Here is a 12935-nt window from a genome sequence, read left to right on the forward strand (position 1 = left end):
ACCCAACACAAAGCATGTGCACAATCCAAAACCTTTTCACCCTGTCCAGCTTTTGGTGAAGTCAGTCTCCTCTCTTCGCTCTCAGCCCTCGTGCTCAGCTGAGCAGTCCCATGGGAAACCACAGCCACTGCAGAGTACAGCCAGCTCTGGGGAAGGCAAGTGCTGGACATGATCTGGAATGTGATGATGAAGCATTTGCTCTCGGCTTCTTTCATGTTTTAGAAAGTCAATTTGCTTATCAATTCCTTTCAGGAAGAAAGCCACAAAGATTCCAGAAATGAAATCATCTGTATTAAATCTCGTTTTGCACACAGGGACAAAGTATGAACCATAACATCCAATCTGGTGGGAATGAAGGAGGATGAATATCTACACACTGGTCCTCAGCAAAGGAAAACAAGTACCTTTCATTAAAAAGAAAGTAGGAAAACACTTTCTCGTTTAACATCAGGCATCTTATCATCCCCTGCACAACAGGCAGCACTACCCACTAACAGACACAGTGCAGTACCAGCCACACTGAACACGTCTCATACCCTGTGTCCTTAGCAAGGTTAACCATTTTCAAATCTTTATACTAGAGAAAAAGTTACAAATAACTTAGTAACTGAAGATGGAGAAAGAATATGCAAATTATCTACCACTATTCAGGACTGAAACCGTCTCACACACAGCATGAAGTAGCAGCACATCTGCCCTGCAATGTGCAGCCACAACACACCATAGAACCTCCATTAGATTTGGGGTCTCCAGTATTAGATGCAAACAATGAAGTCACCACCATCAGTTTTCTGCATTGCTGCTACTTCCCAGATGCAGCACGTACCTCCATGAGCCTCCTCGTTTTTCTCTGAACTCCAACAAACACAAAAATAGCACTGCAGATTTATTAGCTACTTCCCAGACGCAGAGAAGCCTTTCCACTCAGTTCACCATGGCCAAGATGGTTCTTTGTGGTTTCTGAGAGCAGCATTGCAAGCTCTGCACAGCAAAATGCTGCCAGCAACCAGGTGTGTAGGGAACTCACTCACACAATTTCCAGCACTCAGCACTGACCAGAAGGATCTCCAGGACTTTGTTTCCCTCTGCAGCTGCCCTGGGGCACAGCACACACAGTGCTGCTCCTTATCACACCTCTCCATGCACATGTTTCAGAACGGGATGCTCTGAAATATGGGACTCTGTCCTCCTGCCACCAGCAGACAGATAGCGTGCATCAGAAGGCTGCGTTTTTATTTGTCAACTGTGAGCCACCTTGGCAGCAATTCTTCTATAAATGTAAAAGACATAAATCGTGAGCATAATTAGGCTGTATTCTTGCCCTGCCCATTTTTTTCTGTGCAATTCTAGCGGTGTTAATTAGCAGTGTGAATTATTTGCTATGGTAATAAGGAAATCAATGCACAGGATGATGATTTCCCTGCAAGTTCTACCAGAATGCACTGGCTAGAAGTAGAGCACCTGAGAAAGTACGAGCAAAACACAGGTAACTCCACCAGTCCAGCATAGAGATGGGCCGGATCATTGCAACAAGTGAGATAATCAATTCCTTTACAAAACACAAAGAACACTATGGTCATTCTCATGATGAGAAGCATAAGCAGCTGCACCTGGAAACATCGCAGCACATCAGTGACAGCAACCTGATGGCACTCAGGCAGTTGTCACAAGCAAGTTGTAGCAAAACACGCTGCTTTTGTTGCATTTGACTACAGAATTCCAATGCCACTGCATTAAGTCATTCCACAGAGATTATCTGTTTTCCAGAGGTTACACAGCTATGAAGCGCCCAAACAAACAGTACAACCCCACCTCCAAAGTACAGAAATTCTGCCTAAAGTTAGCACATACAAGTTACCAAGTTTAAAATAAGCTTAGTGCTCCCAGAGTCTCACTTCCTCTAACACCACTTGTATTTTTTAAGAGGCAGAGCCCAAGAAATGATATAACAAATATTTTCAACTCCAGCATACGCAACACAAAGGTGCTATTGAGAGAAATGCCAAGACTAATGGCTGCATCTTTACTCAGGGGCACCAAACCTGCTCATGACTCCCATCTCAGCTACAGAGTGAGTCTTAACATGAAAATCACACCTGGTACAGAAGGCAGAGGTTTGCTCAACAAGCAGTAACTGACCACCTTCCCATTACACTCTGCTCAGAGCACAGACTCCAGATATCATGAACACAACACTGCAGACCTTAAACCTAAAATAGTTACACGAAGGGTTTCTTAGCTGCTCTCTTCACATTATTTAGAGAATAGTTTTACTCTCCTGTGGGTAGGGCTCAGCTCGGTTAGGTGGCTCTGCAGTGGATACAAAAGCAGTGACACCCTAAGCAGCAGCAGAACCACGGCAGGACACACAAGGTGTGCCTGGAACACGGCCCACACACCTGGGTGCCCACCCGGCCTCCTGGCGAGAGTAACAGCCCCACTGCTGTTACTCACTGCCCTAATTGCAACCCGAAAAGCAAGTTCTGCCTACATCTCTGCTGTCCTTACACCACAATAAAAAGATCTGAAAGGATGAGTTTTGTTATGGAAGCTGCAAATGGTGTTAGAGTCACGCAGAACTTGTGACCTTAGGTTCCCCACCTGCCCTGTATTACAGACGGGGGAGGAAGGCTTTATGTTGAGTCACACAAGACACCAAAAAAAAAGTTTCACAAGCGTGCTAAAAGTGTAACTGAGGAGTCCCCATTTGATCGAGAAAAAGTCCACTTACCACTGAACTCCAAAATAGATCTCAACTTACCATAATGCGAGGCTCTCTGTGCTATCACATCTACCCCTCAAACCAACCTTTTCTTCCATGAGAGCAATATGGACTCCTGTTAGTTGGGTGTTTTGCAGTCACTGTCCTCACCTGTCTGCATTAAGAAACCCTAAATTCTTCCTTGGTTTTCTGATGTTGGATAGGTTGCCTGGGAAGATGATGGGGCAGGCACTCCCACGACCAGGAGTCCATCCTTCCTAAGAAGCATAAAATTCCAATAGCTCTACAACCATCTTCCATTTATTTCCTTTATTTCCCTGTCTCGCACAAACCATCCACATAAGAATCAGTAAGGCAGAGAGATGGAGCCTAGCTGGACCTCCTCAGCTGACTGGAAGCATTACTCAGTGTCCAAAGGGGTCAGAAGATCCCGTTACCTCACTTCAACACTCAGGTCTGCATTTTGAACAACTGTGGCACTGCAGCCTTTCCAAATTATTCATGTAGATCCCAACAATATGTTAGCACAGAGCTCTGGAACCCTGATCACCCAAACCCTGTTCATTACCAGGACACAGGGTATTCAACAGCAAATCTCCCAACAGCACTGAGAGCTTCCATCAGAAAACACCCGCTAGGGTTAAACTATAAATAGTAAATTCATGGCTACTATTAGCAACAAGGGATAACAGCTTTTCACACTTCACCGTGATGAAGGGAAACTGTATTACTGCTTTCAGCAACTGAAGCAGTAAGTTATTTGAACAACCTTCCAGAAAATTGAGCCTTTAGCATCAGGAAGCACAGAGCCACTCCACCCCATCTCAGACACTGTCAGCGATCCTGGAACCAAAATGGCATTCTTCCAAATCAGCCTGCTCGAGGTAAGTATCCGACACAACTTCCAGCTCCAATTCACCTTCCTCCTCTGGCTCTGTTGTTACACAAACATCCAACATTCTCTAAGAGCCATGGCTAAGCCCAGTAATGTGCACAGGCATCCAATGCGCCAGCACAGCATCCTGGCCTTGGTTACCAACCATAGGAAGAATATTGTGGTTGTCATGGTGCCAGCAAGTAGTTAAAGGCCAAGGGCAAAATAAAACAGATTCTTTATGTGACAAAAAGAGGGTTCTGATGGAAATTCCTCTGCGCCTGTTAGCCTGCAATGCTCTGCAAGAGAAAGCCCATAGCAAAAGGCAGAGCTGCACTGCGTGCAGCACATGGCCCTGGTGCTGAGCACCTGCCTCACTTCTCACACTCGCCTTTCTCAGAGCTGCCATCTGACTTGTGATGGAGCCAGAGGGCCAAGTAACTGCCTGGAACAAAGTTCAGACCAAAGCAGGCATCTGAACCAGCACACCAAGCCCAACAACACATGGACTCGGCCACTGACCTCATGGGAAGCAAAGGGAAGGAGACGTCAGATACTGGAACAGCCTGAAGGACTCTGATTTGCCTTGATGGCAATTCTGATGGCCATAAAACAACTCATTTGAGCACCAACTCACAGCCAGCTCACAGCACTGCTCCCACCCAGCTGTGCCCTCCACCACTCAGTGGTGGGGAAAGGAAGAAGTCTCCGGGTTCAATATGATGCACCCCATACAGCAGGACAGAATGTAACTGCAATGCTCTGCTGCAGCTTCAGAGAACTAAGACAGTGCTGGAGACAAACAGTAACCAAAATAAACAGAAATTAAATCTAAGGAGTACTCTGAAGTAATAAGGGGCAGTAAAGCCAGCCAACCATGCAATTGCAGATCAGGATGTTTGAGGACAGAAGTAAAAGGACCATTTCTGCTGCCAAACCCCTGGGAATCTCGCTGCTAAGGAAGAACAAGTAGTGCAATTCCCATTTAAATAAACCTGTTGATAGAGATTAAGTCCTACTTATGAAGGTACACCTTATGAGGGTACCCTAGCAGGGACCTCAACAGCTCCATCCTCCCCAACAAGTAGGTACCAGCACCCTGCAGCTCCTGTGGAAAGAAATGCAGCTGAGCTCAGATGGAAGGAAACTCATGCAGGACCCATTGCACAAAGGCACTGGACATCCTCTCAGGATATCCATCTGAATGCTTTGTGGAGGACACATCTTTCCATTCTGACATATACACACCTAGGTTCAATTTGCACAGCAATTTCTTTATTAAAGTTACAAACACACAGAATATCTAGATTTCTTTAATCAAGTTTTTTCAAAATATAATAGGATCTCTAAAATCAGGAAAAAATGTTAATTTTATCACTAGAGTCATAAAAAAAGGAACCTACAGTTGAATTAAAATACCAAAATAAAGCAATAGCTCATACCTTTCGCACTTAGGCCAATATTTTATTGATTATGTGCTTGGAAATCCAAACTCTTCTTAGAAAGGTATTCAGAAGTCAGATAAAAAAGCAAAACTAATGACTAATAGTTTAAACAAAGCATTTAACAATTAGGCCTTCCAATCAACAAGCTAAAGCCAAAGTCAAATTGATCAGTGTGACCTTGTCATAGAGAACGAGCAGCTCTGTGTACTATTGATGGGCTGATTTACTGCACGGTATGGGATTAAGACACATACATTATCATGACTTGCACGAGTAGAATTAAATGCCATTTCCATAAAGCAATCCATAGAAGAATGACTTGACACCATTAGCACCAAGGCCATGAATCTTCAGTAGCAATACTGAAAGTGCATTCCTGAATGAGCCAAAGCTCAAAGAGTACCAAGGTCTGCCTAGTGTGGGACAGCAGCTCCCAGGGGACACCAAGTCAAAGTGATGCTGTAAGGAAACAGCGAGATCCTGCAGCAAAGGAGAACACCTCCTGCAGTGCAAAGAGCCACGAAAACACAGCCAGCCCAGCAGAGCAGGCCTGCAGCTCCTGCTGCCTCCCATTAAGGCAGAGGCCAGCAGGAACAAAGGCAGCCAATTTACCACTACACCAACAGGCACAGGAGGAGGTGTGGGAGAACCGGACCTGGTCTGCTCTCTGCCTTACAGCCTGGATGCAAGAGCAGCACGGTGCATGAACACACTTGCCTGCTTAAGGTTTAAGGCAACAACTGCAGTTGCACATGCAAAAATCAGGCAGCAGGAAAGCAGTTGGAGTCTGATTTTAACAAATTCTACCCTGACGTCTGAAAAACTTTATTTGTAACAACAGAAGTGGAAACATTCTTTAGGGAGGGTGCTCTGGGACTGTCCTGAAACTTCTTCCAGTAAGGCACCCTGCAGAGAAGTAGTGCTGTTTTATGGAGGCTTTTCATCTTCTGGTTTGGCTTTAAGGAAGCTTTTTTTTTTTTTTTTGCTCCATCTGCAAAAAACATTAAAAAAAAAAAAAGATAACTGGTTGAAAAACTAACACTGGGGGTCTTGTAAGGCACTTAAGTATGATAAAGAGGATCCTTCTGATCTGTACCATCTGTAACTGCTCACAGCTGCAGCTGTTTAAAAAGCAGTCAAGTTCATCGAAAACTAAAAGTCGTCCAGCTCTTCACATTTAGCTTTAAAGTTCCCTTTTTCAAGACAAAAAGCTCTTTTAAACTACGTTCTCCATGTTCAGACCCATACAGAGATCACAGCATCCCCCTAAGAGCCTCCTGCCACTGCTGCACCTCTGAGCAGCGCTGTGGGTGCTGTCCCACACCGAGCTGCCCACAAGCACTGCTATGGCCCTGCACCTTCCAACCTAGAAAGTGAGACACGCTCACCTCACCAGTTTGCAATACTGGCTTAAAAAATAATCCTGCTGTTTGCATCCTGCTGTTTCACCAACCTCACCCTGAGCTAATACTCACCTAGAAAATGGACTTCCCATTGACTAAACACGGCGAAGTCACGTTACACCTATTTTATCTTGCCAAATGGGTCTGACACAGATGCTGGTGTGATAAATCACAGCACAGCACCGAAAGTGGTGTGACTGTAACAGTAAAAGCTGCTCTCCTATCACAGCTTTGCTGAGCTTTGGTCGCACACATCCAACATGTCCGTACCGACAGCTGGCAGAGCTTTCATGGGTAAAGTCCCATTGGCTTATCCTCATTACGGTGTTTATTCAGAACTCACACTGAATTTCTACTCACCATAAAAGCGACCAAAGAAATCTCAACCAAGCTTTAAAGTGGGGCCAGGTGCCCGGCAGGACAAAGGGCAGCACGCTGCTCAGTGCCACGGGCATCAGAACAGCCAAAGCCCCACTGCTCTGCTCACCTCCATCCTGCTGAGCACAGCAGCACAGAGCTCCAGCACTTTGCTCTTGCCCAACATGCGGCCTCAGGAGGAGTAAGCTGGACTTGCTAACCCAAGTAACAACTGAAGCAGAGACAAGCCCTACAGTTACACGTTTGCTGCTAGCTGAGCCTGTATGGAAACCCCCCCGCAATGCTGCGTGTGTCACCGCTGCACCGAGTCCACACAGTGAGACCACTGCACCAGCTGACACATGGCTGTGCTGTGGGCCCCCTCTAACAGTGCTGTCCCAGCACGCAGCTGCTATTTGTGGCACTACTGACAGGGGAAATGGTATCTGCAAGGAGCTCCCAAATTTCTGTGATTCAGTGGAACACCATCAGCTATCTCTGTGAACTTCTGCTAAAACAATGTACGGAGTAAAGAAATTCATTACAAACTCAAAAGAAGCTACCTCACATTATTTTTAGAATATTTGTTATGGTAAGATATGAAGAATGTTCTGTTCTACTGCATTAATTACCAGTAACTGAACGTCTTTCCATGAAGGCAGCAGACCTCTCCCGCGCACCGCACCACTGATGGCACAACCAGACACAGAGGCTGCCCAAGGCACATGCAGGACCTGGGGCTTAGACCTGTCCTTAAGAAACGCTCAGCAGAATCTGATGAGGCTGATAAGAGCACAGTGGCTGCACAATGAACCAGCTGCAGGACGAGCTCATGGTGGCAGTGCTGGTGGGCAGGAGGAGCGGCGCTCCCGCAGCGATGGGCACAGCAGAGCACTCCAGCCACAGACACCACTTGTAAGAGATGCAGGAAAAAGGGTCACCCGTGTCAGCATTCTTGGAAGAATTAAAGAGGGAGAAGGGGGATCAGGAAGAGCTGTAATGACACATACGCTCCATTAAGCTTATTAAATCATCACCTTTCCAAGTCAGCTCGATTGCCTCAATCAGCTGAGCTTGCATGCCAGTCTGTGTTCTCCTCTGCTTCACCCAGCCCATAGAAGCGACCAAATCATTCCAAATTCTAACCTCTATCAGTTACACCAATGCAACACAGCAGCACAAGGAAAATGTGCACAAGCTGTTTTTCGTTTAACCAACTTCTGCCTTGTTTCTTCCTGGAAACTTTACCCAATTGTCACCTGAACTAACTTAGGCTGACTAATTTGCCTGAGTCAATTATTTGCCTTTAGAGTGTCCCATACTGCTTATGGTTATAAAACGTCCAAAGGCAATAAAGACTGTAACAAAGGTGGCACTTATGTGAGAGATGATGATACATCACACCACCCAAACAATGACATGGATTAGCTCAGACACATCAAAGCACCACAACTGGTCCTTCCCTTCTTCCAGATTTTAAGAAACACAGCCACTGCATTTGGAAAAGCACACACAACCAGATCTCATCCGTGTCCTTCACAGCTCTCCTCAGAAGTTCAATAGTTTGAGAACTCAGGTGAATGATTCCTTGTGTTTCTGTTGCATGCTGCACCATTAAATGCACTGACAGCTCAGAGCTCAGATCCTGGAAGGGCTGTACACAACAACCGATAGGAATTCTCCCAGGAACAAAGATGGCATTGTATGCTTATGCTTATTCCAGAAGCCAGCAGCTTTATGGGTTACTCTGACACATCGTTACATTGAATTTCCCACACTCCTCTGCATAAGGTAGAGAGATTTCCAAACCTATCCCCCATCAGCCACCCAACAGCTGGTGGCCAGAACAGGAGCATTCCTCCACTTGGGAGTGTTTAGGAGGGAGTTCTTCTGGATGGAAATCAGTGACTTGGTGCTGTGCTTCCCCCCAGCCACGGGCTCACACACACTGCAATCCACCCAGCTCCCAGGGAACACTCTGGGAAAGGAAAAAATGAAAACTGTAATGGGATCAGAGCAGAATTCTCACACTTACATACAGGGGAAGCTGCGAAAATCTTTTGGAGAAAAAAACAACCAACAAAGTGATCTCTATTGCCAGACTGGGCAACAGCAAAAAAAGGACAGGGTGTCAGGGAAAGCACCAACACCTACTGACTGAAACAAACCCCATGTGCTGCCATGCTGCCCAAGCTGGATCCAGTGCACAGACATCACTGCAGGGCACTGGGGACCGAGGCAGGCCCAGGCTCTGTGCAGCACTGTGATCCCAGCACTGTGATCCCAGCACTGCGATCCCAGCACTGCCACTTTCCTTACTCACCCACTGTGGTATTTCCAGCCATAGGATGCCTGCAAAGAAAACCCTCACCAATCTCCTGTCCACCCACACACATCAGCACTGGGCGAGCAGTTCTCCCCATGCTCACCTCTTGTGTTGCAGCAGTAACTGTTGTCACCACCCAGTCCCATTTCCTTGCTGGAGTACAGACAGGAAGTCAAGAAAATGGGTACTCCACAGCCTCTTTCCTCTCCAAACCCATTCTACTTCATTTCAGTTTTCATTTAATACAGAAAACCACGAGCAATCACTGACACAGCAGTCACATCTCCCTGTGCCTCATGCATAACCTCCTACCACCACAGGTTTTTGGCAAAGAAATTTCACTACTCACTACTGACATGTTTTCTTCAATAAAAGGAAAGGTTTTTGAATAAAACACAAGTGCCTATCTTTTGAACGAGCCTTCCCATCCGGTACTTCTCCCATAGTTCACATTAAGATCAGTTTTTCCAGACTGACAGTGTTCATTTTCATCAGCAACATTCTCAGTAGTTCCTCCCAGCAGGGATAACACACCTATATCTGCAATACTGGTTCCGTTGGTCTAGTTAAGAGATTAAAAAAGATCTCAATAAAAGTACAGATGGTTATAGGTGTGGGCTTTACTGGGGAAAAAAAGAACCAGAAGATGTTGCAAGAAGCAACACGCAAGGATGGTGACAGAAGACAGATGATGTATTTATGAAAGGTGCAGTGAAGAAGTGTAGCTACCTCTTTCCTAACTCACAATACAAGAAAATACATGCAACCAACTGCACTTGGTAAGTAAATTAAGAATATAAACACACCTTAAATCTCAGATGTTTACATACAAAACAATAATAAAATCAGAACTTGTTCTTATCTCTTCAATAAAACATTGCTAGTGGAGACCTCAGTCACTGAATAAAGGCCATCTTTGTGCAGGTGTTTATAATGCTCCTGTCAATGATCACAGCTTGGTACAGCACATTTTTCCAAGGTATCTCTAACACAAAAGGAAACCAACAACCCCATTGTGAAGTTACAGCAAGTGAACGTTGGTGGCTACCCCTAAAGGGGGCAACTCAGCCTACACTGTGGACAACACGGAAGCACTGCTGAGGAATCCATCTAACCCACCTACAGCTTACACCTGCACAAACCAAGGTGCATGGAAGGTTTTTTGTGATGCCAAATACCCGATGTGACACCTGTGGCAAATTGTAACCAACCCAGCAGCTACAGCCAGGCACACAGCGTGCATTCTGAGAGCAGCTCTGCAGCACAGAGGGATCCAGTCCAGCAAACGGACAGAAGGAAACCTGCCAGCTTCACAGCCGTGTGACAGCGCCGACTGCCACACGCAGCCCTGCACAGCTCTTTCACAGAAGTACAGCTTTCCTTAGCTGACATCAAAACACACACATTTGTCCCAGAGCACTAAAGCACTACCCAGCTGCACGCAGGGCTGCACCTCCATCATTAAAAATAGGCAAACGTGAGACTATTACTAGAAGCATAAGCAGTAGAACACATAGCCAAGCACACAAGTGTAGGGAAGGATCCCTCCAAACAGCACTGGGCCTTTGCTCCTTCTGCAATCCCAGCCAACAGCTCTACGTGCGATGTGACAGAAACCTCAGACTAAGGGCACGTCAGTGAGCTCAGACACAACGAGCTCAGCGCTCGGGGATGGATGGAGGCCTCGTGGCCTGAGCTGCTCCCAGCCCAACACACAGCAAAGCTCCAGGCTCCTGCAATCCGCCCTGAAGAGCAGCAAACAACCTCAGCCTTCGCCGCACCTCCGGACACACAGCCCAAAGCAGCGTTCATCCCCAGCCCAGGGAAACGCAGAGGGCCCACGTGTGGGGGCTGTGGGGAAGAAGCAGCAGCGATGAGCTCCAAAGGCACAGAGCAGAAATCCCTGCGGGCTCTCCAGTCTGTAAAGTAAAGGGCCTCCGCAGCCGATGGGATGGAAGTGCTCCCGCGCACGCAGCGCCGTCTCCGCGCTCAGCACGCACCAAGGTCACCAGCCGACGAGCAGCTCCTCGCTTTGAACGAGAATACCCCGACTGTTACAGAACCGTAAGGAACGACTCCGGACGGCGCCGCTGAGGGAAATCAGAAGGCGGCCGAAGCGCCGCAGCCCCCAGCAGCGCAGCGCTCCGAGCCGTTCCGGCTGCGATCCCCAGCAGCACCGAAACGCGGAGCTCCGCGGGCTGAGCGCCGGGCCGCGCCAGGACAAGGCGACCGCCCTCCGCCTCCGCGCCTCCCGCAGGAGCCGCTCTCTCCCTCCGTCCCTCCCGCTCCGCTCCGCTCTCCCCGCACGCAGCCCATTGTCACCGGGCGCAGCGCCGCGCCGCACCGCCGCCGCACGGCGCGACCCCCGCGGGCGGGGCCGCCTCAGGAAGCCGAGCGCGGCCGCGAGGGCAGCGCCGCCGCGAAGCCGAGCCCGGGCCGCTGCCCGCCCGCCCCGCGACCCCCCCCCCACCCCGGACCGCCGGAAGGAGCCGGGCCGCCCCCCCGGGCCTCTCCTCACCACGAGTACGTCTGCTCCGCCATGGCTGCGGCGGCCGGCCGGGCCCCGCGCTCCTCCTCCGCCGCCGCCTCCTCCCGCGCCGCGCAGCTCCGGGGCTCAGTGGCGGCCCCGCTGCGGCTCGCGGCCCAACATGGCGGCGGCGGCTGCGAGGAGGGAGGGGAGCGAAGGGGGGGTCCGCAGCCGGGCGGGGAGGGGATGGCGGAGCGGGCGATGGTGGTGGTGGCGGGGCGAGGCGGCGCTTCAGCAGCCGCGACGCGGAGCCGCGTTCGGGCGCCGGCTGGGCCTCATGGCCGGCGAGGCGGCGGCGGCGGCGGCGGCGAGGGGCGGGCCGGGGGCGGGCGGCGGCTGCCGGGCCGGGCCAGGCCGCGCCGCGAACCCGCGCTCGCGCTCGCGCACGGCGGAGGCGGAGCCCGCGTGGGGGCGGGCGGGCGCGGCATCACGTGCCCACAACACGCTCACGTGCCGCCGCCGCGCGCACGCGCGGGGAGACAGCTCGTAGGCCGCGGGGGGGGTTGTGGTTGTCGTGCCCGGCCGCGCCGCGACCGTGCGGGCGGGCAGGTAATAGTGAAGGCTGGGAGAGGGGCGGGGAGCCGGGCTCGTCCTGCCCGAGAAAGGGCTGTGCCGTGCTCTGGAGCTAAGGGTGGGCTTTGTGCTGAGGCTTTGGGCTGTGCCGTGCACTGGAGCTAAGGGTGGGCTTTGTGCTGAGGCTGTGCCGAAAGAGGAGCAGGTGGTAAATGCAAAGGGTCCGGTAAGCTGGCTCTTAAATTCGAGCATTAAACGGAGCGTGAATTTCCTCTGGGCTGTGCCTTGGGCTGCTTTGCCCAGCTCTGCTGGGTCGGTTTCCCCCATTAGCACAGAGGGAACCGCGGTCTGCGCACACGTTGCACGGAGGGGACGCGCGGTACCTCGCTTCGGCTGCTTTCAGTAAGTTGGTGCTGCGCCTTGGAGGCTTCTGTGCTCCGTTTGTATTTGAAGCGCGGTTAAGCGCTGCCCTGGAGGCGGAAGGAAGCCTTGTTCTCCCCGTTCTGTTTTCCGTAGCGGTCGCACAGCTTTGGGATGCTGTCTCACAGCTCTGCGCCTCGCGGGCAGGAAGGACTTCAGAGCTGCTGACATAACCAACGCTGAGAAAAACCCGCTTGAAATTGGATTTATCAGCTATGGGGGGGAATACCAAAAGCACGGCGAGCAATAGGCTCGCCGGGGTCCCACTGTTAGATAGGAATCCCAGCATCTCCTCCCAGCCCGGCTCGGGTCACCTTGCGAGATGCTCTTTGACCTCCCCTCTTTGCT

The 12935-nt window shown here is 50.0% G+C and overlaps 1 protein-coding gene across 3 annotated transcripts in view; it reads right to left on the bottom strand.

The window, feature by feature from the left end:
• SPPL3 (signal peptide peptidase like 3) overlaps positions 1-11952 on the bottom strand; it is a 46640-nt gene extending 34688 nt beyond the window's left edge. For 2 of the 3 annotated variants that reach the window (XM_031592254.2, XM_031592255.2), the window contains exon 1: positions 11646-11952. In XM_031592254.2, the coding sequence (XP_031448114.1) occupies positions 11646-11668 (23 nt within the window). In that variant the 5' untranslated portion in view covers positions 11669-11952. Of the gene's footprint in view, positions 1-32; positions 4889-11645 lie in introns of those variants that run through there. The other variant, XM_090152661.1, reaches the window with a different exon arrangement.
• Between the last annotated feature and the right edge of the window lie 983 nt (positions 11953-12935).

This window comes from Phasianus colchicus, chromosome 18 (genome assembly GCF_987193195.1).
Source record: "Phasianus colchicus chromosome 18, bPhaCol1.hap1.1, whole genome shotgun sequence".
Lineage (NCBI taxonomy): Eukaryota > Metazoa > Chordata > Aves > Galliformes > Phasianidae > Phasianus > Phasianus colchicus.